We start from the raw sequence: 24,717 nt of genomic DNA on the forward strand, positions 1-24,717 counted from the left end.
TCACTATTTATACATTAGTCACCCTTCCCCTCCGTCTATCCGTTGGTCTTCGCTAACGATTAACTTAGCCGCGACAACGATTTCATCGAGAAAAATCGACTTCAGCGTAGACCAAGCGACGATAATGGCGCGAGGATTCGTCGTCGGGTCATTTGTTTGTTTCTCGACTTTTTCGTTGCGTTCCCTCGGTTAATTAATAGCCTGATAGATTGCGCGTCGAACTTCGTCCCCGTTTCAACCGATCAATTGAACCGCGTGCCATGGTTGCTCGATAATTGAGAGCGGTTAATTGTTTCGCAGACAAGTAATCGCGACATGGTCTTCCGGTACCGGAGGCGCCGGAATAATTGGCGCGCTCTCTTACGCCGCCCTCACCACGTGGTTGAGCAACGAAGACACGCTGTTACTTATGCTAATCGTACCGATCATACAAGGGATCACGTTCTGGCTGGTCCTCGTGCACCCGCGACAGTCCACTATACCGATCACCAAGAACGGCATCGACAGCCAGGAGCAAATCATCGAGGTCCAGAGGAAGAGCTTCAAGGAAAAGATCAATCTGGTACCGGGCCTGCTGAAGTACATGATCCCACTGGGGCTCGTGTACCTCTTCGAATATTTTATTAACCAAGGATTGGTAATGCACTCTTTTCCACACGCTTTTATAGAATCTTTCGCCTTCTTTTTCGAACATTTTAGATGAAACACTCGAAGAAGGTAGTTCGCGTATTGTGTACGTAATTGTTAGTTGGAACTTGTTTGATAGAAATGATGTATTTCCTTTGTGGACGAAGATTATTATATTATATCGATTATATCGATTGCTTTAACACATTGCGTACCGGCTAATTATCAGAAAATTAAATTGTGCGGATTTTCAGTGAGACTTATATCACTATCTATTAAAAAAACTCAGGTACCATATTGTTATGTAATATATTTTAAGTGGACAATTAGTTCAAATCAAATTTAATATTTCCTTAAATGCTGTGGTAATTATCCAAGTTATATACCTAAGAGTCTTTTGTGTTAATAGAAAAAAGGAAACTACGTGCAGATCTCTTGGTGTTTGAGTAATTCAATCATTTGTTCGCGACTTAGTCTCCCAAATATCTGATCTCCCCGGAATGCCGACATTCGTCCGCAAAGGGTTAACATCAATGATCTTGTCGATATTCAGACAATACTTAAGAAAGAAAGAAAATCCATAGATTCTTAAAGGCTAATCAGTTCGAAGAATTTTAAAGATGCCTAACATTTTCTTGTCGAACATTGGAGATTCGCGTAGAACTTACATAATTTCTGGTTAATTACACAAGATTGAACAGACGCGAATGTCCTTCGAGAAGTATTTACCCACGTTGTTTCGTCTGAATTTTTTATTTTCTCATTTGACGATCGTTTCTCGAATATTGCTTTGATCGAAAGATATCTTGTCGCGGGTATATATAATTAATCGCATTCCTGACGAGCAACGTTTTCATCGTTCTGTGTGTAAACAATGTACAGTACGAGTTGATCCAGTTTGATGGGATTTGGTTGTTGCACGCTGAGCAGTATCGCTGGCTCCAAGTGGATTATCAGATAGGAGTGTTTATATCCAGATCGTCTGTCAATCTCGTCACGATTAACAAAATCTGGATCATGGCTGTTCTTCAGGTACGATTTTCCCCGAGTGCATACGATTTACCCGACCGACCGCGTGATCGACATACGATCGATCCCCCTCTACCCTCGGCGAACGCATAGTTTAATAACGCTCTGGTTCTGTTACAGTTTATCAACGTCATCATTCTCCTATTCGAGGCGTTGTATTATTACATCCCGAGCATTTGGATCGTGTTCGCATTCGTCTTGTGGGAAGGCCTGCTCGGCGGTGGAGCGTACGTCAACACGTTCTACCGAATGTCCACTGAGGTAACGCGACGTTCCTTCGAAAAACGATTTATAAATCATTTCGCCCATAATTCATTATTCGAACACTTACTAATCGAATAATTCACCCGGAAGTCATTCTGCAAATCTGCAACAGGATTCAATGATTAACATAACTCCTATCCATCATTCTCCATTTTCCAGAAATTGAACTTGGAACAACCTAATTTTCAACTCTAACGATCGCTTCATCCTTACCATTACATGCAACACTTTCTAAACGTTCTCGTGTTTTAGCCTTAGAGTACTTGATTACTTGGATATCTACAATGTTTCATCAAATTTTTAAACTCCTCATCTCGAAGTCAACAAATTTAGCAAATGAGGGGCGCGTTTATTTTATCGTGTTAATTTCACTAAAGAGCAAGGGATTAACCCTTTGCGGACGAAGATGCTTCAAAGTACACGAAACCTTCAGCAGATTAGGCCAAATTGTATCTCGTATGCTTAAACAATAGAGAAAAAGCAAACTATGCACTGATCCCTTGCTGTCTGAGTTACTAAATCATTTCGAAATATGAAAGTTTGATCTCAAAACGTCGACATTCGTCCGCAAAGGGTTAATCGAACTTCCATCGTTCGAATTAGTTTCTCCAAAGATTAAAACGCACGCGTACATTACAGATTCCACGAGCGGATCGCAAGATCTCGCTAGGCATCGCCACGATGGCGGACTCGATCGGCATCGCGTTGGCGGGATGGATGTCGATGCCGGTGCACAATGCGATCTGCAGGATGCCACAGCCGACACGGCTGGGCAGCTAGGACCCGTTGGGACAGCATTTCGACAACGATCATGCGACCAAGCAAGACCGCGAAACGCTCCGCCGTGAAACCGTTCGATATTTATTGCCGAGTCGTGCTCCACGCGCGATCCGCGGCCACGTGATATGCGTAGAGCTGATAACCGGGTATAAGTTAACGTCGTCTCTAACCGTTTTAGTACAATAGACTCGATCGCGTAGCGCACGGTCGCCGACATCGTGATAATCCGCTTGATACCTCTGTCACGCTGACTTCTATCGAGTTGATGCGAAAATCTTGACGCCATTTGTACGCGGTTAAAACTGTTTCCCTCCGGAACGAGTAACATCTGTTTTCAAAATATTGTAACGTGTACAGGACACTCTCTTCGTTTTTGCTTAGTTTTTCTAAGAATAGTTGGCAACTCTTTTATTTCTCATAATAAACTGTCAAAGCTTTTGCATCAACTTGATGTTTTATCGACGCCGGGACAGCAAGAGACGACGAAGCGCGATCGTCGTTATAGAAGGAAACGATACATCGGGAAGCAATGATCGACGGGGACGGTGTCGGTGCGACGAAATTCTCGTTGGCGTCGTTCGAACCGGGACCACGGACGATCTTACAAGTAATGGAGGGAACGACGAATATACACGATTCACCGATGTTCCTGCGAATGAAATTCTAACCGGTAGATCGTTAGTTTCCATTGTTCCGACTAGGAACGGGATATGTATGGAGCGGTAGCTTTGATCACCTGAAATGTCTTTATTTTCAGAGACGTGGGAGAATGTTTGCGAAAGTTGCGTGGTACTGGAATCGTTGCGATCGTTGAAATATCTACGTTAACGATGAAAATGTAGATTGCGAAAGGTCATTCTGAAAATTCCGATAATCCGCTGGAAAAATATTGCTAGGATTTAATGTCCTTGGTACCATACAACTTACAAAATGAATGTTTCCTCATATCTCCAACAACAATGCAAATATTTCGGACGATCGGTTACTGCTCTAGATTGTGAACATATACAGGGTGAGTCTCGAGATGCAACACCGATGTTTTAAAACTACCGAGCACTTAAATTGATCTTTTGAAACTTCTCTATAGAAATAACAAGAGAAACATCTGTTCTTTTAATAATTGCAAAAGAAATCAGAGATAGGTTATTTTCACCTATAATTTTAGTGTTAATATTCAATTCAAGATCACTTGACAGCTATAGCATACTAAATAAAACCACATTGTAAATTCTTCGACTGTGCTCCGTTTCTCTCGACTCACTCCGTACACCAGCAACAAAATTGTCGCGTCTTTTTGTTAGTTACGTTCGTCCCGACGGCAGAGCTCGAGCCAGTCGACGAACAGTGTCCGACAGACGGAGGTCCGATCCGGTTTCTCTGTCGTGTCCGCGAGCTTGATTTCACGCGTCGATGTGAGTGCGAGAGTATGTGCGTGTGTGTGTCTGTATGCGCATCAACGACGGGCCAACGGGTTTCTGGCTATGGTTGCGTTCGTGCACACGCGTTTTATATTCCTTACGTATTCGTTAGCTGTTAGACTTTAACGTCGTCGCGTCATCGCTGGTTCAGCGATACGAACGACACCAGTATTCCTAGATAGAGTAGCGTCGATCCGCTCGCGTTGCAGGTGCATTCGACAGAACGAGTTCGATCGCTCGATATTCCGAACTCTTGAACTCCGAACTCGACTTCATTTGTCATCTCCGAAATTACAGAAAAAGCTGCGGACACATCTGGTTCGGTGTTTCACGCCGAAGAATCCGTTGCGTTAATGATAATCACAGGCATGCATTTCTTTCCGACAGTTCTCTTTATTTTATAAATCTCATACGATCGACAATGAAAGGAAATTCGTATCTTTGGCTCGAACGATCTCTCGTTCGACGAGTTCGATGCTGTTTCTTAGAGTAGACAAGCGTTGCAGGTTGCTTGAAGGTTCTCCCTCGCGTGAGGTTTCAAGTCTTGTGTCATTTTCGTAGATTAATTAGCCCGAACGTGTGAAACGTGAAACATTCCTCGCCGAGAAATAGCAGGAGCACGCGCGGAGTATGACGATCGAGTCGCGAGAGAAACAGGAGGACCGAGACGAGGAGAGAAACGAGCAACGATCGCGCGTCTCGTTCGAACGATTCTCCGACGGCTGTGGAGGTCCTGTTTACCCCTCTCTCTCTTTCTCTCTCTCTCTCTTTCTGTCAAAATAACTCGCCTCTTCTTTCCGAATGCGTATTGTATAATTGTGATATACCGATAATACTGTTTCCTACAATTATTGCAATATATTTTATGCCAGATACTATATCGTTTACTACGCCATAATATATTATCGTCGTTGTGGAATTGAAATTGTATCGCGCTCCCGATCCGCGTTCGGGGACGATCGCGTCGCGGTCACCGATTTCGGTTCCTTTGTTCTTCCGTTTCACTCCCGTCTTTACTGTCGTCGAACCAACGAACGACATTGCAGCGCGCGAGAACGAACGAACGAATCGGAAACATTGCGCACACGTTTGTAACAGCTGCAGCGACCACGTTCGAGAAAATAAAATCGTTGAAATTCCGTTTTTCAATGCGCTGCGCATCTTTCGCACCCGCTGCGCGCTTCATTGGCGCCCGACATCGAAACCAAGGTCAACGTTAAACGCAAGCGAACGACCAATGGAATGTCCTTCGAGCAGTTAGGAACTCTGTTTCGCTCTTTCCTTCTTCTTCCTTTTTCGCGTTTCTTAACAATTCTACTCGCACGCGGACCAACTAAACATCTCGCATTTTCACCCCGAATACACTCTTAATCATCCTTTCACACCTACGCGAACTACAACCACAAATCCCAGGAGAATTAGACTCGCGAATTTCTTTAAACGCACGCTCCTCTTCGTAATTATTCGGAACACGTGCTCCTCGTGGATTACAGACTTGCTACGTCGCTTGGCTAACGCAGTCTACGCTTCAATATTACACAGAGAATGTTTATTTAAAAACGACGCCTTAATAATACCATACGGTACCACCAAACAGTCGTTTCCTGGACAAAACTCGGTAACTTAGAAAGTATGAGTGATAGGAAGAAATGCTTCATACAAAAGTTGTATGAAGAGTGGTCATACTTGTTTTTACAGTATATAGTTCTTATGAAGATTTTTCAATAACAATAGATATTTCACGTGTCGATTCAAACAAAACTGTTATTTACCAAATGAAACTTCTTTTGTTGCAAAGATCACTTAGTAACACATTGGTAACTTTCAATTTTCGTTACGTGAATCGAATTTCTGAGATCTGTCCACAAGCGACCACACTGTGGCAGTTCAATTAGGCTTTAATTAGAACCTTATCCTTAGACCAGCTCACGAAGTCAGAAAAATCTATTTCGTCTATACTTCACTCCGTTAACCTAAAAGTAAAGAGAACTAACTAATAGTGCGACCTGCGATCTACAATATTTCCTCCTCACGTCCTAACATTCACGAAGAAGAGCGTAAACAACTGAACCGCCAGTTTCCTCTGCGAGTGTCCCTAAACATTTACAAAATCGTTTGATATCAGTCGCTCATATTGTCTCGTGTCGACGCTCGCGTTCCGTGGACTCGCCTCAAAACCGAAATGATTGGACACCGACGTCTGGGGGCACGGATACGGCGGGCTCTTTCCTCGTTTTGTATATTAATCAAAAATAACTACGTGTGATTTTGATTGACCTCGCACGCGATCACGCGCACCGCTCGAGAATCAGCTTCCCGGACTCCTCGTACTCTTGCCGTGACAGCCACATCTGCTGGAAGGATCCCAGCGAGCTTAGAATCGAACCACCGATCCAAGCACCGTACCGACGCTCGCTCGAACTGTTCGCGCTAATTATTTTCAGTCTCATACTCTGCGGAATGCAACGGTGATCAGTCACTTCGTCGTAGCGTATCAATGATTTCTTTAACCCATTGCACTCGAGAGGTGACTCTTGATTTGACGCAGTAAAATTAGAAAATTTAATATTTAATATTGAACTATGTATAATCGGATAAAATGTTCGGATAAAAAAGCGTTGTTTCTCAATTTACCTGTGATTTCTCTTTGAATTCATTTAAAAACCAGTGTCTTTGTCTAGTTAGAAAATGTTAAGTATTAACTACTTTCGAGTGTAAAGGGTTAACACTTTTTGACAAGACATTCCTTGAAACTTGAAGGGAAATCACAATATTGAGGAACAGAGATATTTTATTCCAATATTTCAGGCATTATACAAAGTTCAACATTAAATATCAGATTTTATAGTTTTACCCTGTCAAATCAAATATACATAAAGGAACATCTTGCATAAATTATGAGGCAGAACTGTTTTATTTCTGTTTCGTGTTAATACTTTATTCAATATTTTATCTCGAGTTTTTCATTCTATAATTTTGCTGCCTTTCCGAGTGCAAAGGGTTAGTGTTAGTGGAACACTTACCGGAGGAGTTTTGCTGGCTAGGTCACGGTTCAGTCTTTCGCTAAAACCTTGCAGGCAGGAGTTGCCACCGGTAACCACCACGCTCCCGTACAGGCTCTGAAACGAATTAGTTATTTGGTTTTTATCTGTTTTCAAATGTCCTTTACCTCTTCTATGCGGATTACGCGAGAACTATTAACCCTTTGCACTCGAGAGGCACTCTCAATCGCAGCAAAATTATAGAATGAAATATTCAAGATAAAACATTGAATAAAGTATTAACACGAAACAGAAATAAAACAACTCTGTCCCATAATTTATGTAAGATGTTCCTTTACGTAAGTTGCAAATAATATTAATATTTCGTCAGAAAATAATGAATGTAATGAATACTGTCGAGTGCAAAGGGTTACATGTTTACATCTAGAGTACATTATAATATACTCCAACTTGAAGAGATTCAAGATATTCATCTATTACTCGACACCTTGGACCAAGGATAATTTGGAAATCTTTTAGTGGACATAATTATATTTCATATATTACCTCTATATCGAAATTCTATCTCCAGTCATCTAGTCTCCTTTCCACTCTCTTAATTCCAAATAAATTCTCTTTCGTTCTTAGAACGAATGGAGAATAGGAGAATAAAGATGAACTAACTTTCGCACGGAGAATAAAGATGAACCAACAATGAAAGATAAAAGTGGTGATTCGGGACGAGCGGGAGGAACTCACCGGTCGGATATCCATGTCGCACATGCCCACACTGGTCGTGACGAGCGGTCCGACGCCGAGGATGCTGGCGCCGACGCCTTTCACGTTGCTAGGATCGAACAAGGCTTCGGGGATCATTAACCTGACAGACCCGAAGTCGTCGTTGTAGCCGGTCGGGAACTCGTAGTGCTTCATTGGCAGGGTGTTGGCCACGTCTTCGTCGTACGGGCTGTCCGAGACTTGGAGCACGTTCATTTGGAAGTCTTGCAACAGCTCGCGGACCATGTAGCTCAGCCAAGAAGACGACGGCTGGGGACCGGCTCTTCTGACCCAACGGGGCGGTTCTCTTTCCCGAACTATATCTGTAGAATTCATCGACTTGTTATTTATCTTCGACGAATTTCATCGAAATCGCAATTGAATCTTAACACATTGAGCTTTGGCGACCTAAGAGACATTTAAAACCTAAACGCCGGCCTCATTCGCTTGTATCTGATCAATGAGTAGTCGAAAAACATATTCAACGCATTATACATTTTCGTAAAATACATTTTAATTGTATATTCGTCATCCAGAAATGGAAATCCAGAAATCCGCATTATTCTGGGGCCGGTGCTCAATGTGTTAAATTGTAACCAATGACATGACACTAGTATAGTAACAGTAGCTAAAATTAGTGGGTGCTGCTTCAGAAAATGTTTAGCCCCTGCTTTGAAATTTTTGTATCTTTTTCATAAATTGATGGCTACTGACATTAAGCTTAAGGATTATATCGTACAAGTATAAAGGAAGAATTAAAGAAGAAAGGACTCATATTAAATGTGATCGATATCAAGTGGATACTGAAAGTGTATTCATAAAAATGAGTTGCATCTGATTTAAAATGTTCAGTTTAAATGTGAAATCTTCCATCGAAATCGTAACTGAATCTTAAATTATAACCAATAACATGATATTAATACAGTAATGATTATCCTATCCATAAAAATAAGTTGCAGCGATCAGATTTGGAATGTTCAGCTTACAAGTTTGAGCTCTCCCCATTTTGAAATTTGAAATTTCCCCATTTTCTGCGTGGAAATCAAAGCTCGCCTTATTGTTATTGGACGTATGATATAATTCAATTGGCGCAGTCGTTAGAGACGTTAAACATTGAGTTCAATTGACGCGGCAGAAAAGGGAATGTTTAGCGCTGCAGAGAAACCGAGCAGTTCATTGAGATACAAAGAGGGCAGTTAGTCCTTGTCAGCGGGAATTTTGAACGATGAACGCGCGCTGTGTGCAGAGCACTTGACACGTAATATGTTGATTGCTCGCATTGAACGTCCGCGCGGCCACGCCGCACGCGCTCGACACTTTTATTGAACGCTGTTACGAGCACTTACGCCGCTGAATGGCTCCGCGAGTATTTAGGTCCCGGCGTTTTTCTAAACTAAACGGCCCCGTCAAAAGCTTCGACTATTTTTAGGCGCGCTTTGTCTGTCGGTTGTGTTGAGGTCACGCTTATTACTGCGGCGACGAGAACCGATCGTTCCAATATTCTCTGTTTACTGTGTGATTCGGTGACTCGCACGTGTTTCGCAATTTTCGATCCCTATACGTCGGTCGTACCATTCGAAAAGTTGGATTTCAAACCAAAGCGGTATCAATTTTCTCTCTCTATCGACTTAACAAGAAGTTTTCGTATAGCTTTCACAGCTAACGTGCTAATTTGTAAGTTTAAATAGTTCTCTTCGAAATTCGTTTCTTTAAATTGAAGATCACAATAGCAAAAACAAACTGCACGATAACTCTTGTCCTAGTATTTAATCATATGACTGAGTCTTCCAAATATGAACGTTCCATCTCGCCGAAATATCGACACTCGTCCGCGAAGGGTTAAGGCTTCTCGAGCAGTGTTTTCGGTAAAGAAGATTAAGGGATTGCCTTTGCTAGCGACCAAGCAGGCGGGTGACAGCTCGATGTCCTTCTCCTCGAAGAATTGCCTGCATTGCATGGTGATGAAGTCACCGCCCAAGGGACTCTTCACGATTCCTTGAGTGATCACGTAGCCGTCGTGCACGGGGACTGCGCTCGTGTGCGTCGCGCCGCTGTCGACCACCATGGCTGTCGATCTGCCGTTCGCGTAGGCCGCCAATACGGCGTTCTTGCAGATGTACATGGCAGGAACGTTGAACTTCTCGAACATCAGCTCCAGCAGCTTCTCCCGTTTCAGTCTCGTGTTCCATGGGCACTCGGTCATTAAGATCGGATGGTGTTCCGGGAGCGCGTGCAGCCGTTGTTTATAGGTGTACTCCGTCAGCCGCTCGAACATGTCCCAACCCTCGATCATACCGTCTTGCATCAGGCTGATCAAATCCATATCTGGGGAGAAGAGAATCGTTCCTTTACATCGTTGCTACGTACAAATCAGATGACGCGTTTGTGTCAAGCTGTAACTACATGACACGAGCATATCGCTCTTATATTCAACAAAACAATGAAATCAATTTCAAAGTTCTGTAAATATTCGAAAACGAAGTTCGAAGCTTGCTAAACACAGTCGTCTCTACTCTTATAGTAGATTTTACAAAACTGTCGTCATTCACTGTTATGCACAAAAACCCTGTCAAAAGCGCACTTCCTGCAACCTGTTCTGCAGTCCATATCCAGACTACGAACTCCGCAATCTTAGAAATAACAAATAGCCTCCATCTGTAAAATCTGTGAAATCAGTTTGTTTACATACACCTGAATACACCGAAACTGTTGTCTATAAACAATCATCGTCCCTGACTTAACCCCTTGCCTTACGATTTTCTCAACTGTGATCAATAACTCTCAATAATGTATTGGGAAAAGAGAAAAATTGTATGCACTCTACCTCCAACTTTGCTCTAAACTATAATAACTGACAACGGAAACAATGTCATATATCTTCACAAGACTCGTTCATTTTTGCTGAATTCTGAAAATCTTCGTTATAATTCTCGCACGTTATCGTAAGCCAAGGGGTTAACACTAGGTTTACGCGTCAAATTGACGCACATTGGATTCTAGAAATATTATTTCGTAAATGTTTACGCCGACTTTGATCGATGCGATCACACTGGCATGTACCCCAATTACCTACTATCGAACCTCCAGTTTCCACGATCTAAATAAACGAGCGTCAATTCTTTCCGGAATAATAGAATGAAGACAATAAATGCCCGTAAACCTAGTGTTAATAGTAAATCAACGAGCATACCCTTCTTCCGCACTTGGATCGCCGTGACGTCGATGTTGTAGTGTTTCCTGACGGTCTGATTGCCGTCCGGCGTTTCGATGGTGTCCTCCCATATTCCGAGGGTGGTCGGGATTTCAGCCTTCGGCGTGTCCTCACCGCCATAACCAACGCGGAGGCTCTGGTGTCCAACGTCGAAAATAATAGCACCGACCTCGTCTGCGGGCAGATCGATTCGTTTAACGAACACGCCGGCCGGTTCGCCACGTTTTTTACGTGAAAAACGGGGACCGCGTTGCACATACCTCCGCCGTAGACACCACCGCTCATAGTATCTGAGAGCAGAGCGGCGTGCGCGCATGCTCCGCAACCCTCTTCGACCTCACCGGTCCATACCCCTACCATCCTACGAGCCGCGTATCGAGGATTCTGCGACCCTCCGTCGTCCCTCCGTATTGCTCCTTTTGTACATCCGAATCGACGATCGGGAGGAGGACGGAACGCGATCGATCGTTGCATTCGCGGGACGGCACTCGAGGCGCGCCGTGCACCTTTTGTTTCCGGAAACTCGATCCACGGCGTCGGCCAGAAGAATTTCCTTGTAAAAAGAACAAAGAGGAACCTTTCTGGCGACATGCACGACGAACTTCGATTTAATGAATACTTTTCTTTCGTTCTCCGTGGAATTTCGTTCGGTCTCGATCGATACGTGCGTTGAGAAATATAGTCTGAGTCGAAAATTCTGTTCGGTCGAAAATTTAAGAAAACTGTTTGTAATACTATATATTTTATTTAGTACAATTTGCGGGAAATAGTAAGATTAAGCTGTTATTAGATATAGGGAAATGAATGTTTTATATATCTTCGATGAACGTATTTAAAATTCACCGTTATACAAAGCGAGTGAAATGATCATTCGTTGTAGACATCAATGATCTTGCTGCGAGCTCGTCGAGTCATGCACACAGGAGGAGTAATCAGAAGACAGGTGGTTTTCCATTATGGAATTAGTGTTGTATATTTTACAAAGTAAATAGAATATAAACAATCTAAAGTCGTCTAAAACACAATAGTACGAATTTCGTGGTAAATCATTCTTTTTCATATATTATAAAGTATACGATTTGTCAACAGATCGATATCTTTTTTTCTCCGTTTTTTTGTGTCCCGCGGCGTCGCGTGGTGGACCCGGGTTCCGTACATAACGAGGGAGCCGCGGCGGCTCCGAAAATCATCGTCACATTGCCGAGTGAACGACTGATCGATTTTGGCAATTTTTCTCTTTATTCTTTTCTTTTTTTCTTCAGCGAACAATGAACTGATTCGATGGCAACATATGTATAGGTGGGTGCGTTAGCGTTCTCCCGCTCTCCTTCCGTTTCCTCGTAATCCGTTTGCAATTTTATCTCGCACAGAATTCAACGACGCTCGAGTGATTCGTCGAGTTACACTTTCCCGGGTGTTTCGCTTAATCGTGTATTCTCGGATCGGTCCGTCGATCGTTAATCGACGCGCGAGCTCGTGGAACGCGGGGCTTGGGATTTTCGGTTGGGCGACAGGTCTCCGCCATTTTCCTCCTGCATCGTCGTCTCGCGCTTCGGTTGAGGTACACGCAGGTACGTTACACAAGTTTAGCATGTTTATTACAGACACCTTATAGACGATACGGTATTTCCTTATTCTTATCGTTTCTCTTATTTTATGTGTTTATTTATTTACTCTTGTTATTTACGTGTACGTGTTTATATGTTCGTGTATGCGTGTGTATGCGAGTGTACGTATGAGAGTTTATTCTTCTTTTTTTTTTTTGGTTTATCTGCTGTTTGCTTCATCAACGTTAATCTTTCTTTTACACTATAACGCCTGTCTACTTTAAAACGTTTGTTTTCAGTCTCTCTCTGTAATTGAAACGACACCGATGACAACGACGAACATCATGGCATTTATTTTTTATCATTTTCTTGCTTTTTTTCGCTTTCATTACTTATTTATCGCTTAAGTCGTCTAAACCATCCGTAGCTTCCTTAATTTTATTACACGTATAACGCATGCTTCCGCGGGCCGCTGAGAATAGTGGGGACAGCCGCTGACTGGCAGCGATTCGCTTTCATTTAGTCTCTCCCGAAAGGAACGATGCGCCCGGAAATCGGTGGTTGGGACACCCGCGGACATTGAAAGACCAAGGAAACTCGTAACAGACCACCGCGCATTACGTATACTGCCCGCCGGGATATGCACTCGATCCAATGAAAACCGTTTTTACCTCGCGATCCCGCTGCGAACGGTGGCCGTACTGTCGGCCACGCGAGGATTCGCGTGAATCGACGTAACCGCTAATAATAATACCGACAGTAAAGGTAATAGGAGGCCCCCGTGGCGGGGGTGAACCCTTAAATCGCTTACGGACAAACATTTTGTCGCAGTCTTTGCGTGAAACGGACTCAAAGGACGCCGGTAGCCGCGGTTTAGTTCAAGCGAGCGCTGTCCGTGCTTTGTTAACGAGTGAGACGGACCATTCTCTACCTCGTTCCTTCCTCGACAAACCGAGACGCTCAACGGAACGCTTTTCAATGGGAAACAAGCGATACTCTTTTCTTTACTTCGTCACCTATGATCTTAACCTTTCACCAGTTAAGTGTGGAATTTAGTTTGAAAAGTCTCTCATTGTCGCAATAAAATCAAATAATGAAGTGTATACTCGTTGAATGCATGCCAAATGCACTTAAAATATATCTTAACGAAAAACTAAAGCGAAACGAAGAAGAATCGCATAATAAATCCATCGTTGAAAAAGTTAGCACCATTAAGAGTTTTAAGATGACGTGTATACTCGTCGAACACAGTTAACTGGTTAAGTATAGACGTGATTCGATTTTTGCACCACGGACGTCTCGCAGAGCTCTATAGAAAATATTGTGAATTTTGTGACCAGTTAAATTTATATAATTCATACCTTTGCTACGAGATATGTAACAGATATTACACCGTTAGCATAATTAAACCTAGAAATACTGACATAAATGAGATCGATTGAACAGTCTGTTACACGTCCATACTTAAAGGTTAACACGTTGAATGCTAGATTCCATAGAGCACATAAAATGGAAGAAATGTAATATTAAATCATTCGATTGAATTGCTATTACACGTGCATCTAGTTAAATATCATCTTGGGCATTATTTAATACAGAAACGTTTTCAAATAACCGTCGTTCAATTAACTATAGTAATCTGGGGATAACCCCATGGCATTCAACGCGTTGAGACTTCGTTAACGGAGTCGAGGGAAAAAGGAGCGCAAGAGCAAGCGGTATCCTTCTCCGTATCCGTGTAACCGTTCTCCACGTTCCACGTACCGCATGAAATATTTAATAAATTCCGTACAAATAGTACCGTATCATGTTATCGGATATTTTAAAGCTCCGGTTACAAATGGAACGAATATTTCAGCATTAACGAGCAAGAAAGAATTCCATTTAGTCGGACCTCCGTAGGAATGCCCGGAACGGATCTCGGCGTACTCTTTATCATTCTTTATGAACCGTTCATTAAAATGTCACCGGCGGAGGCGAGCGAACGGTCCCATTGTCGGACAGCGCTGCTTCGCGGGATAATGTAAACGTGAATCCGCCTGCTCCGCCGAGCAGGGGGGGGGGCGGTGGGCGGGGGTCGAGGCGGGCGCGGGCGAAGCCTCTTATAGAATAATTAGTTCCGTCGAAACGAAATGGCAGTCGGTAAATTCGATAAATTTCCACTCGAAGCCGTTCGAGGACGTTAGTCGTGGCCGAGTCCTCGCTCGGAACGGGGCGATCGTTCGAGACGAAGCTCGTCGCGAGCCGGGAAATGGAAACGGAACGCGAACGAGAAGATCGAGTTGTTCGGCGGTGGCTCGTACGAGGTCGCAGTCCGAAGAAGAACACATAGTCGGGTCAGTACGGTTTCTCTGTAGAACAGGATTCGACGGCTCCTCCCCTCGTCGACTCGTAGGCCAGGAACACGAATAGTGTGGGGGTACATTTTGAATGGCAGCGCCGCGACGGCCATATTAGTAATTAACGAAAGACGGACCATCGGGTTCTCCTTTGACATCTCCTCTTTCATCTCTCTCTCTTTCTCTCTCTGTTTCTAGCTGTTTCTTTTACTTCTATCCGTTGTTTAGTTCCATCGCGTTTTCCATTCGCGTTTACATCGAGATAAGCTGGAACGTAACTCTTCGCGTATCGTTTCGCCTCGTTAATGTATCGCGCAGCGTCACGGAGGACCAGTACCGTTCACCGTACGTTCTACTATATTCTTTTCTTTTCTTTTTTTTCTTTTTATTTACACCGCGATCACGAAGTCGCGGACATTTCGTTGGCTGCTGTGGCCGCGATCGCACTCCGCCTCGCTTAGCTCAAACGCGTCGGAGAACCCCGAGGGTGGGTCCAGCTTGGGGATGAACAGGTTTCCCGATCCGTCACGCTCCTGGTCCCGATTGGAACAGGAATTGTGCGACTGGTACTTGGGATTGCCAAGCCCGGAGATTGGGCCGAAGTTGGAACGGGTCTCCTCGCTGGTATGACGCGCCAGCTGTAACATCCTGATGGGAAATCCTTGGTTATTCTTTTCTTTTGTCTCGCGCTGGTTTGGTTGCGTTATTTCATTGCGTTGAATGGGAAAGATAGTGAGACTGGTGTATGAGATTTATAATATGACAGAAGTATAATGTGATGGATCTACGATATAATGGATCTCTAATATGATAGATCTGTAACACGATAGAGATTTAATGCGATAGATCTATAGCACCATAGGTCTATAAAATGACCGATCTATAATACGATGAATCTTTAATATGATAGATCTATAATACGATAGATCTTTAATATGATAGATCTATAATACGACAGATCTTTAATATGATAGATCTATAACACGATGAATCCTTAATATGATAGATCTATAATACGACAGATCTTTAATATGATAGATCTATAACACGATGAATCCTTAATATGATAGATCTATAATACGACAGATCTTTAATATGATAGATCTATAACACGATGAATCCTTAATATGATAGATCTATAATACGATGAATCCTTAATATGATAGATCTATAATACGATAGATCTTTAATATGATAGATCTATAACACGACAAATTTATAACACGGCAAATCTATAATAGAATAGATCTATAATGCAATTATCGATACACCGATTAATTATCTCATACGTCTCACAGTTATTTCCCAATCTCTGAGATAGAACTACAGATGGAATCTTACTTGGGTCTTCCCCGTCCAGGAAACGATTTTCTCTCAAAAATCGGTGAGGGTTCTGTAGACGTGCTAGATTCTGGTCCATGGTACAGGAAGTCTGGAAACAGAAAACGATCCGGTTTGCCACAGCGATCCAGCCGCGATGCGCCCTACAACATCTCTTCGATCCCGTACGTCTCACGGCAACAACAAGCTTTGTGAATGCTCGGTCACATTATCGGTGCACTCTAGCGAACGTAGACAGGCAACGAGAACGGACTTCCGGTGGTAACTGCGGTGCGTGGAAGATCTCGCGCCTCTCCTCCTCTCGTTTTGTTCGAGACGGTGTTCGAGCGTCGATTGTTCGCGCCGCGACTAGTAGTTCCATGTCTCTAGCAGGTGTTACAGCGAACCGAATCAACGAGACTCTCGTCTGCGGTGAATTTTACAAAAAATACCTAACCCGTTCATCGACCGTCGCTCACGCTCTAACGTCCAAGCATAAATATCGACAATTGAACAACTATTTCAAGACATTTTCGCTGAAATATTCTACTCGACAACGCATTCCGCCGTATCCGGGTCGAATCTCATCCGAGAAATATTCCGAAATACTCGAAGAAACGCTTTCCTACGGTAAATTCCGCGACGTTCGTCCGCATCGAACGACACACATCCGCGCGACGGACGAGTAGTGATCGGGCCGATAACGATACCGTCGATACGTTCGAACAATTCGATAAGAAAGTGCTCTACGGGACACACGGAAGGGACACAAAGTAATTATCGGTATCTCGTCGAATAGATACCCGTTCGATATCGCGCACATTCGATACCTAAATCTACGATCCCGATACTAGCTACACGATTTACGATCCGGAATCGATAGCACCGATTCCGTGTTCATCCGATCACTAGACGCGCACAGTCCCGAGAAGGAGAGGCTACGCGGACAAGGATGTAAGTGACCATCCAGAGATCGTGAAAGAGACAGAGAAAGAGAGAAAAAAAGTAACAGAGAGAGACAGAGAAAGACAAAGAAAGAGACAGACAGACAGAGAGAGATAGAAAGAGAGAGAAATAAAATGAGAAGAGTAAGAAAGAAAAGAAAGCGAAGAGTAGGCGTAAACCGAATAAAGAAGGATGAAAGATTGCATACTGTGGACCCGCGAGTCGGCCGCAGACACCGAGTGGTGCGAATCGACGAGGTGATTGGAAGACTCGGTTCGGCTGCTGGTCCCGACTTCCGTGTCGCTATCCGAGCCCAGGGTGTCGTATTCCTCCGACTCGGACTTGCCCTGACTGACTTTCCGCGTTTTGTGCAACGGCGCAGAGGACGAACGGCCTCCGCGCACCTTAGTGTACCGGTTGCAATCCGACTGCAATCAGACGGAATTGGTTTTTGTCGATGAATTGGCGCATCGCACGAGGAGAGAAAAACGAGGAGACGCGCCACACCGATCTTTCGCTCAACGATCCCGCTCCCCTTCGACCCCCGCGGCTAAGCGGCGGGCTCTAGATCAGAGCCATCGGCGACCCGACGCGAACCAGTTGCATTTGAAGCCAGTGCCTTCGAAACGTGGATTTCAACGGTTTCGGTGAGACGGATCGTATGCGTGTCGACTCGAAGGGAGTTCGTAAGGTGTGAATGTAAATTTAATGTTTTGGGTATGTTGAGATTGTAGCGATTGTTTGGTGTAGGTTTGAAGTGAAGGAGATCGAGTTGATCTTGTACTAGACGTGTCTTGGTTCGAGTGGAAACCAGTTTTCTGTGATAGATTTAGCGTGTTCTAGTAGAGTAGGTTCTATGATTTTATTATGATATCGTTTGAAAGTGTTTTGATGAATAACCTGTACTCTGTGGAGAGTTAATGCTTGTTTCGGTGTGAGCGATTCACAGAAATGTGGAGTCGAAATGTGGCTCAATTCTGTCTCCGTTGTGCTCTACTTATAATTTAACTAGTATTGCAGTATCTCGTTAGTTTCGATATTTGCTCGGAAACTAATTGAAAATTCTCGCTTAGAGAAACGGTAGAAATTCGTAGATACGTTCATTTCAGATTATCGCATTGTACTGTGATTAACGGATCGATTATTCGATAAATTATCAATACAACCCATCAATTCGAGCAATATTTTCTGCTTCCGTATTCTAGAGCATCGTTCATCCTTACAAGTACGAACAGAGGCAGAATCGCACGAGGAACACGTTCGCGAACAGCACTGGCTCGAACCTTCCCGATCATCGTAATATCATTCTCGTGCCAGCCGAATGCTACTCCATGTTTCTCGAGTTCTCGACCCAAATCGAGCGCAGACCAACGGAGAACACGCTCGGGGTCGTGCATGGCACTGATCTAGTCGAACGATCCACACTACGGTCTCCTCTATACGCAAATATCGAGCAACGGAAAAAACATGATCGCATACGATGAATCGATTGATTGTTGTTCCTTAATGGCTACAGCTAGACGAAACTATGACAACGGTTTGGCGAGAGATGTGTAAGAATGGCGAATATACATGTAAGAGAGAAGTATCGTTTGCATCGGTGTTGCGGTTCCTCGATGGACTGATCAGGACAGATGCGAAACGAAGCAAGGTGGGACCAGCAGTCACAATGATCGAATTCTCTATGATATGCACATCTGTTCTACTCGATCCGAGGCGCGACGAGGGCGCTGCCTCTCTAACCACGCTTTCGCTAAAACTCCGCGCGACCGTGTCTTCGGTGTCGCGAGTGTCGAGAGAGAGAGATAAAAAAAAAACATAGTAGGATAGTTGTCTCTTTGCAAAGGACGTTCGTGAAACAGAGAAACTTTCGAGACAGTCACCGAGAGCGGGCGCGGATGTGCACGGGCGAAATTGTGATCGGGATTCGCGCGATGACACGCGGTCCCAGCGAAACCTGGTGGAACATGCTGATTCGTACTCGTACACCATTCCTTTTATCGTCACGTATTACAGGTACTATTCGTGTTGGTACTATTCCTCGGTCGGTCGGGAAACACACAATGCCGGCGAGCGGAGCGGTGAGGGAAGCGATGCTTTAAGGGGGACGTCTCCGTCGAGAGGAGATAAAAGGTCGTGCGTGTTCTTCCTTTTAGCGTTCAGCAATAACTCGATGATGTATGGGGCGCTTCGTCGAAGATCGTGTTACGAGTGGGCTCGAACGAGGAATTTTATGGAACTGGATATATATATATATATATATTTTTCGTATTATGTTTTATTGTATATAGAGAGATACCTATTTCTGAATCTGTAGATTGATTAACGAGTATCTCGCTTTTGGATTGGAAATATTCGTTTAACACGTTGAACGCCACGCGATATAGAGCAAAATACAGAAAACGGAAAAATATGTTATTAAGTCATTTGATTGAGTTACATTATTATTACTTTCATGTAGCTGAATGTCACTGCATTAGGTAGCGTTATTTATGATGTAGAATTGTTTCCAAATAATCGTTTAATTGAATGAACTATAGTAATCGGATTTGGTTGGGGTCACCGGTGACCCCATGACATTCAACGTGTATTGTATGATTATGATCTGTTTTTTAGATAGAAAGCGCCTGGTAGTAGGCAAACTATTGCTTGCCTTGCATTACGCGTAGTATACTGTAGTGGAGCCAATTAGTTTTGTATAGTTACGGGAGCATTAACACTGAACGTACCGGTATGTTGTATATACCTGTTTATATTATAAAATAAAGGTAAAGAAATGAAACTAGTTTTCTTAGTGAAAACAGAATAAAAGACGAAAATGAATAAACTGATTGATTTGACAGTCTAAGAATTGATATAACGTCAGAATAAAGCAGAATTTTTAATCAAATTTGGAAACCGGTCATTTGACCGGTACGTTTACTGTTAAAGCTACTAATAAATTCACGTCAATCATATTAAGAGAACTCTCTTTGTAAAATTGATCTGTTTATGAAACAGTTTATACTACGTTATATTTGCGTCAAGAGCAATTTCTACTTTCAATGTATTCACTGTAAAGTGATATGAGGAGAGTGTTTAATACAATAAAAATTTATAAATTCAGAATTATATATATTAAATAAATGAATATATAAATATATAAATATATAAATATATAAATATATAAATATATAAATATATAAATAAAATTTATGTATTAACCAGTTAACTGTGGAATAAAATCGAAAAATAGAACGTTTCCCCTTTGAACGCAGGACGAATGCACATAGAGTATATTTTAATGGAAGATCAAAGCGAAACAAAGAAGAATTACAAGTTTATATGAAAAAATAAAGAATTCATCGCTGAAAGAATTGATATCATGTCAAGCTTTACAATGACGTGTATACTCGCCAAACACAGTTAACTAGTTAAATATTTATAAATGAACAGAATAAAAAGTGACTCGATATTTGGTTAAAATACTCGTAACACTGTACTCGTCCCAGAATAACGAGCAACGGTTTCTCGACGGTTCCCAGCGATTGGTTAATGCACGAACTTTTATCTCAGAATCTCGGTTCCAGTGTCCGGAAGCGGAGACGGTCAGCGTGCCTGGACGAAGGAAGGGCATGCGGTGTGCGCAAGTGTGTTTTCCCAGTGGCTCGATGCTCGGGTGAATAAACACGATAGGTGAATGGTGGAAAAGCGATCGTGAATGACAAAAGCAAATTGAACGGCGGACGATACCTCTCGTAATTGAAGAGTGTCGGCGGCGGAGAGACGAGGATCGTGATAGACGAAGGTTTGAAGTGGCGCGGCGGAATTACACCGACTGTCGCCTCCTGGCGGGACGCTCTCCTCGAGCTGGAACGTCGCGTACGGATAGATCTCCTCCGAGTATTCTGAAATCGTTCCACGGCATCAGTCACCTGTTTTCAATCAACCACTCTAACGTCCTCTAAACAAAATTCCCATTTCTCTATGACGCATAGGTAACGATGCTGTTACCGGTCGATTATCGTAATCTCCGATTAGAATGATCTTGCGGCAACTTGGAATAATTCATTTTGAATTAGTTGTAATTGAAATAATTCATTTTGAATTAGTTGTAATTTGAATAATTCATTTTAAATTAGTTATAATTGGAATAATTCATTTTAAATTAGTTACAGTGTGTTCGAATGTATCAGCAAGATATTTAGCTTCTGCTTCAAGAAACGTGAATTTAGGTAGTCGCAAGTGTTAACCCTTTGCAGTCGCGAGGTGATAGTCACCACTTGATTTGAAAATTATGAAGCTTTATATTATGTTAAGCTTTAGTGCATCGATGTGTAAAATATTGAAATTTGTTTTATAATTTACGTATGTTTCCTTATTAGTTAGTTTGGAAGAATATTAGTTTTTCTATTGAAAAACTTTCGACTGCAAAGGATTAACTCTTTGCACTTCTTTCGCATTGTTTAATAACTCTGTATTATTACATTCTATTTTTAATGCACTTTAAAGAATAGTCTATACAGAACAGTGTAAACGATTACCGATAATATTAAAAATAACATAATAATTTCTTTCAAAATATCTTGACAAAGAATCACACCTCTGAATAAAACTGACGAGTCATGCTCGATATGAGTGCAAAGGGTTAATATATTAACCCCTTGTCCTACGAGTGAGACTCGTAAAGATTTTCAACACGATTCAACAAATGTATATATTACTCAGTTCATTCGAATTCAAAGTATTATTCCTCTGTAATCAACTATTATACTTAAAAAGAAATATAGACGTAACATATACTTAGAATTTTTCTCTTTTTCCAATAAATTACTAATGACAAGGAATCCGTATCCGTCAGAGTTGAGAAATAGGTCAAGAGGTTAATAACGAGTTTACTTTAGAATATAGAAATCACTGGCGTCAATGATATTTTCTTCGTTTACCTGGGATCTTCTCTAAAGTAGCCATCTCGTGTATGGGCGACCGCGGCGGTTTCCGCACGGTGGCGTAGTATTGTTCCCGCTGCTCCATGTTTTGTTTATTGTCTAAGGCGGCAGCGGTTTGGGCGTCGTGGAGGCTCGCGATTTCCCCTATAAACGGACCTACGGTCATCGTCATTAACCGGTTACGGCCGCGTGTACACGTGCACGTCGCGAGCCGCGTGTAAATACGTATATACGCAGGCATGCGCACTGCCGCTCAAAAGTTTCGGGTGTACGCGCATCTGAAATTCACGGTTCATCCTGTAGTCTGTCCAACGAGCGCAGACGGTGAACATAAATAGAAATTTATGCTAATAAACTCAAGTGCCACTGAGACAACGGTATACAGGTAGCCGAACTAATCCAATTGCTATCTTCCGCGATATTGATCGTCGACGATCACGGTTCTGGAACACGTTTATTTTCAAATGATGTCAGTTCGACTTTCAATCTAACTTGTCCATCGAACATTCGATTAACGTTAATTTTATCGAAGGAAACTTCGAAGGTGCCAAAAGAATCTTATTCTAAAACGGATCAGAATGACCCATTTCTGATTTACTCTTTTTGCAATTATGAAAGAGATGACATGTTTCTCTGTGAAATTATTGGAGAAATTAATCTACCAATACGTAAACTGAATTGTAGGTCAATTGAAGTATCTGTAGACACTGGAGTTTCTATAGAGGAATTTCAAAAAGTCAATATTACTCATGCTAATTGTAGTGTTAGCATTGTTAACACGAACGACCAAGTGTTCACTGTAACAGGTTGTCTTGAATTAACAATGAACCCGTTGGATTCGAAATTTTTGAGCGCCGATGCGTGCGGAAGTAGGTTTCTACTAACGTTTCCGGAAACAGTAAAATACGGCGCCAGCCGCGGTGATAATCGCCAGAGAGCACAGTATCAGGGGGATAATCAGCTTCAGATCCGAGTAGACCGAGGAATGCTGCGGTATGTACTGATCGATCTCGAACGCCGGCATCGTGCTGCTGGTGTGAGACTGCAAAGTTGTTATTCTGTACTCGGCGACCGAGAAGCCCGCGTTATTGTGCGCCCTCACGCGGATGTCGTAGGTCGTTCCGGATTGCAGCTCGCTGAGCGTGTACGTCTTTTGTACCTGAACAACGGATACATGAATCGTTACTGGGAATAATCGGCGGCTCGCGTCGTTCAGTTGCGCGTCGCCGACACGCGATGCGTTTTTCTGTATCTTGGACGAAAAAAAGATCGCCTGAGTAACTACCAGCCCTAAGAAGTCTTGACGGAACAGATATCCTTATCTATGAAGAATCAACTGTGACGTTCGAAACATTATGAAAATACGACTGCGATTTGCAGCACGATCGTCTCAGAGTTCTCTGAATCTAGTTACTCTAAAGTAAAAGCGTATTCGATTCGTTGATAATAGAATTTAACCCTTTGCACTCGAGGACTCCGAAGCAGAGCCATGTAAAATTTGTCATTAAATGTATTATAATATTTATAATTGATAAGAGACAGTAAAATATATCTATGACTTTTCTTTCCGTGCCTGTATCATTTATTTATATGTTAATATGCTTTTTATATTACAATTACATCTAATTAATGTCAGTAAGAAAAGCTTCGACTGCAAAGGGTTAAACTGGCCACGTTAAACGTTTCTCAAGTGAACGATACAATCGATCAAGAAAAACTGTATTAAGATTCCATTGTGACAGATTTTTCTAGAATTCTTGAACAGGTACGACGGCTTTCTAAATCTATTAACTAAAAAATTAACTAAAAATATTAGGTAGCAATGTACTGTCATCACGACTTATTACATGTATGCAGAATGTCTAATAAACACGAAGCCACTTCGACTCGATTCAAGTTCATCACGATTACTTCACCGTCACAGGAACCTATAGTGCAAACAAAACTATCGAACACATCGAGAACAGAGTAATTCCGAGTGAGATGGCTCGATCTCATTTAAACTGTCAAATGCCCGTATCAATTGCTTTCAGTGGTACACTGAATCCTGTATAGAGGCAATTTAACTGTTATTCTCATATACAAGGTACGCCGTTTGAGTGCATACAATGGAATACCTTGTAAAGTATTAAATTTCCACCGTACATACTTAATGCACCTTGTATATTCTCTTTTGCTACGTACCAATGACACTTACGATGTTAACACTTTGACTGCCACAAAACACTCAAAACTCCCATATACTCGAAACAGTTTCCTTCATTAACCAAACACTGAAAAATCAAGATTCTTCCTAATAATTGCTCCACTGCCATTCTTATATCTCATATATCCAACAAAATTCAGTTTGTTTGATACGTCACAAGGAAAATTAACCCTTTAGGACGAATGTCGACATTTTAGCGAGATCAAACTTTCATGTTCGAAGTACTAAGCTACAAATGATTTCACTATTGAAACAGCAAGGAAACAGTACATGGTCTATTCTCTATTATTTATTTTATATATAATTTGGCAGAATCTGCAGAAGATTCTATATAGTTTAAACAAT

The 24,717-nt window shown here is 42.4% G+C and overlaps 3 protein-coding genes and 1 long non-coding RNA gene across 11 annotated transcripts in view; 2 read left to right on the forward strand and 2 right to left on the reverse strand.

Annotated features, from left to right (window-relative positions):
* Cln3 (CLN3 lysosomal/endosomal transmembrane protein, battenin) overlaps window positions 1-5,267 on the forward strand; it is a 21,894-nt gene extending 16,627 nt beyond the window's left edge. The window contains exons 5-8 of the mRNA XM_031990485.2: window positions 301-637; window positions 1,510-1,659; window positions 1,777-1,917; window positions 2,560-5,267. Of these exons, the coding sequence (XP_031846345.1) occupies window positions 301-637; window positions 1,510-1,659; window positions 1,777-1,917; window positions 2,560-2,700 (769 nt within the window). The 3' untranslated portion in view covers window positions 2,701-5,267. The remainder of the gene's footprint in view (window positions 1-300; window positions 638-1,509; window positions 1,660-1,776; window positions 1,918-2,559) is intronic.
* On the reverse strand, window positions 1,498-11,401 carry LOC116432951 (actin-like protein 6B). Its single transcript, XM_076368399.1, has 6 exons — window positions 11,348-11,401; window positions 11,067-11,261; window positions 9,764-10,201; window positions 7,859-8,199; window positions 7,142-7,237; window positions 1,498-6,571 (listed from the first exon to the last, which is right to left on the reverse strand). The coding sequence occupies exons 1-6, from the start codon at window positions 11,370-11,372 to the stop codon at window positions 6,407-6,409; spliced, it is 1,260 nt and encodes a 419-aa protein (XP_076224514.1). The 5' UTR covers window positions 11,373-11,401; the 3' UTR covers window positions 1,498-6,406.
* Window positions 11,402-12,829: 1,428 nt separating this feature from the next.
* LOC116432939 (cell adhesion molecule Dscam2) overlaps window positions 12,830-24,717 on the reverse strand; it is a 257,102-nt gene continuing 245,214 nt past the window's right edge. For 6 of the 8 annotated variants that reach the window (XM_031990463.2, XM_031990461.2, XM_031990462.2 and 3 more), the window contains 6 exons: window positions 23,052-23,325; window positions 22,164-22,322; window positions 20,971-21,125; window positions 17,447-17,666; window positions 16,315-16,405; window positions 12,830-15,621 (listed from right to left, as the gene is read on the reverse strand). In XM_031990463.2, the coding sequence (XP_031846323.1) occupies window positions 15,363-15,621; window positions 16,315-16,405; window positions 17,447-17,666; window positions 20,971-21,125; window positions 22,164-22,322; window positions 23,052-23,325 (1,158 nt within the window). In that variant the 3' untranslated portion in view covers window positions 12,830-15,362. The remainder of the gene's footprint in view (window positions 15,622-16,314; window positions 16,406-17,446; window positions 17,667-20,970; window positions 21,126-22,163; window positions 22,323-23,051; window positions 23,326-24,717) is intronic. The other 2 variants (XM_031990466.2, XM_031990467.2) reach the window with 2 other exon arrangements.
* LOC143174616 (uncharacterized) lies at window positions 14,824-24,062 on the forward strand. The gene is made up of 2 exons (XR_012998794.1): window positions 14,824-14,970; window positions 20,808-24,062. It is a non-coding gene; the product is annotated as an uncharacterized LOC143174616 (long non-coding RNA).

The sequence above is a fragment of the Nomia melanderi genome, chromosome 6 (assembly GCF_051020985.1).
Source record: "Nomia melanderi isolate GNS246 chromosome 6, iyNomMela1, whole genome shotgun sequence".
Taxonomy (NCBI): Eukaryota; Metazoa; Arthropoda; class Insecta; order Hymenoptera; family Halictidae; genus Nomia; species Nomia melanderi.

Coding starts and splice junctions, on each gene's coding strand:
- LOC116432951 (XM_076368399.1), bottom strand. CDS start 11,372: ATGAGCGGTGGTGTCTACGGCGGAG. Junction 10,202..11,066: donor GATCCAAGTGCGGAAGAAGG/GTATGCTCGTTG, acceptor TCTTCTCCCCAG/ATATGGATTTGATCAGCCTG. Junction 7,238..7,858: donor GCGACATGGATATCCGACCG/GTGAGTTCCTCC, acceptor AATTCGTTTCAG/AGCCTGTACGGGAGCGTGGT.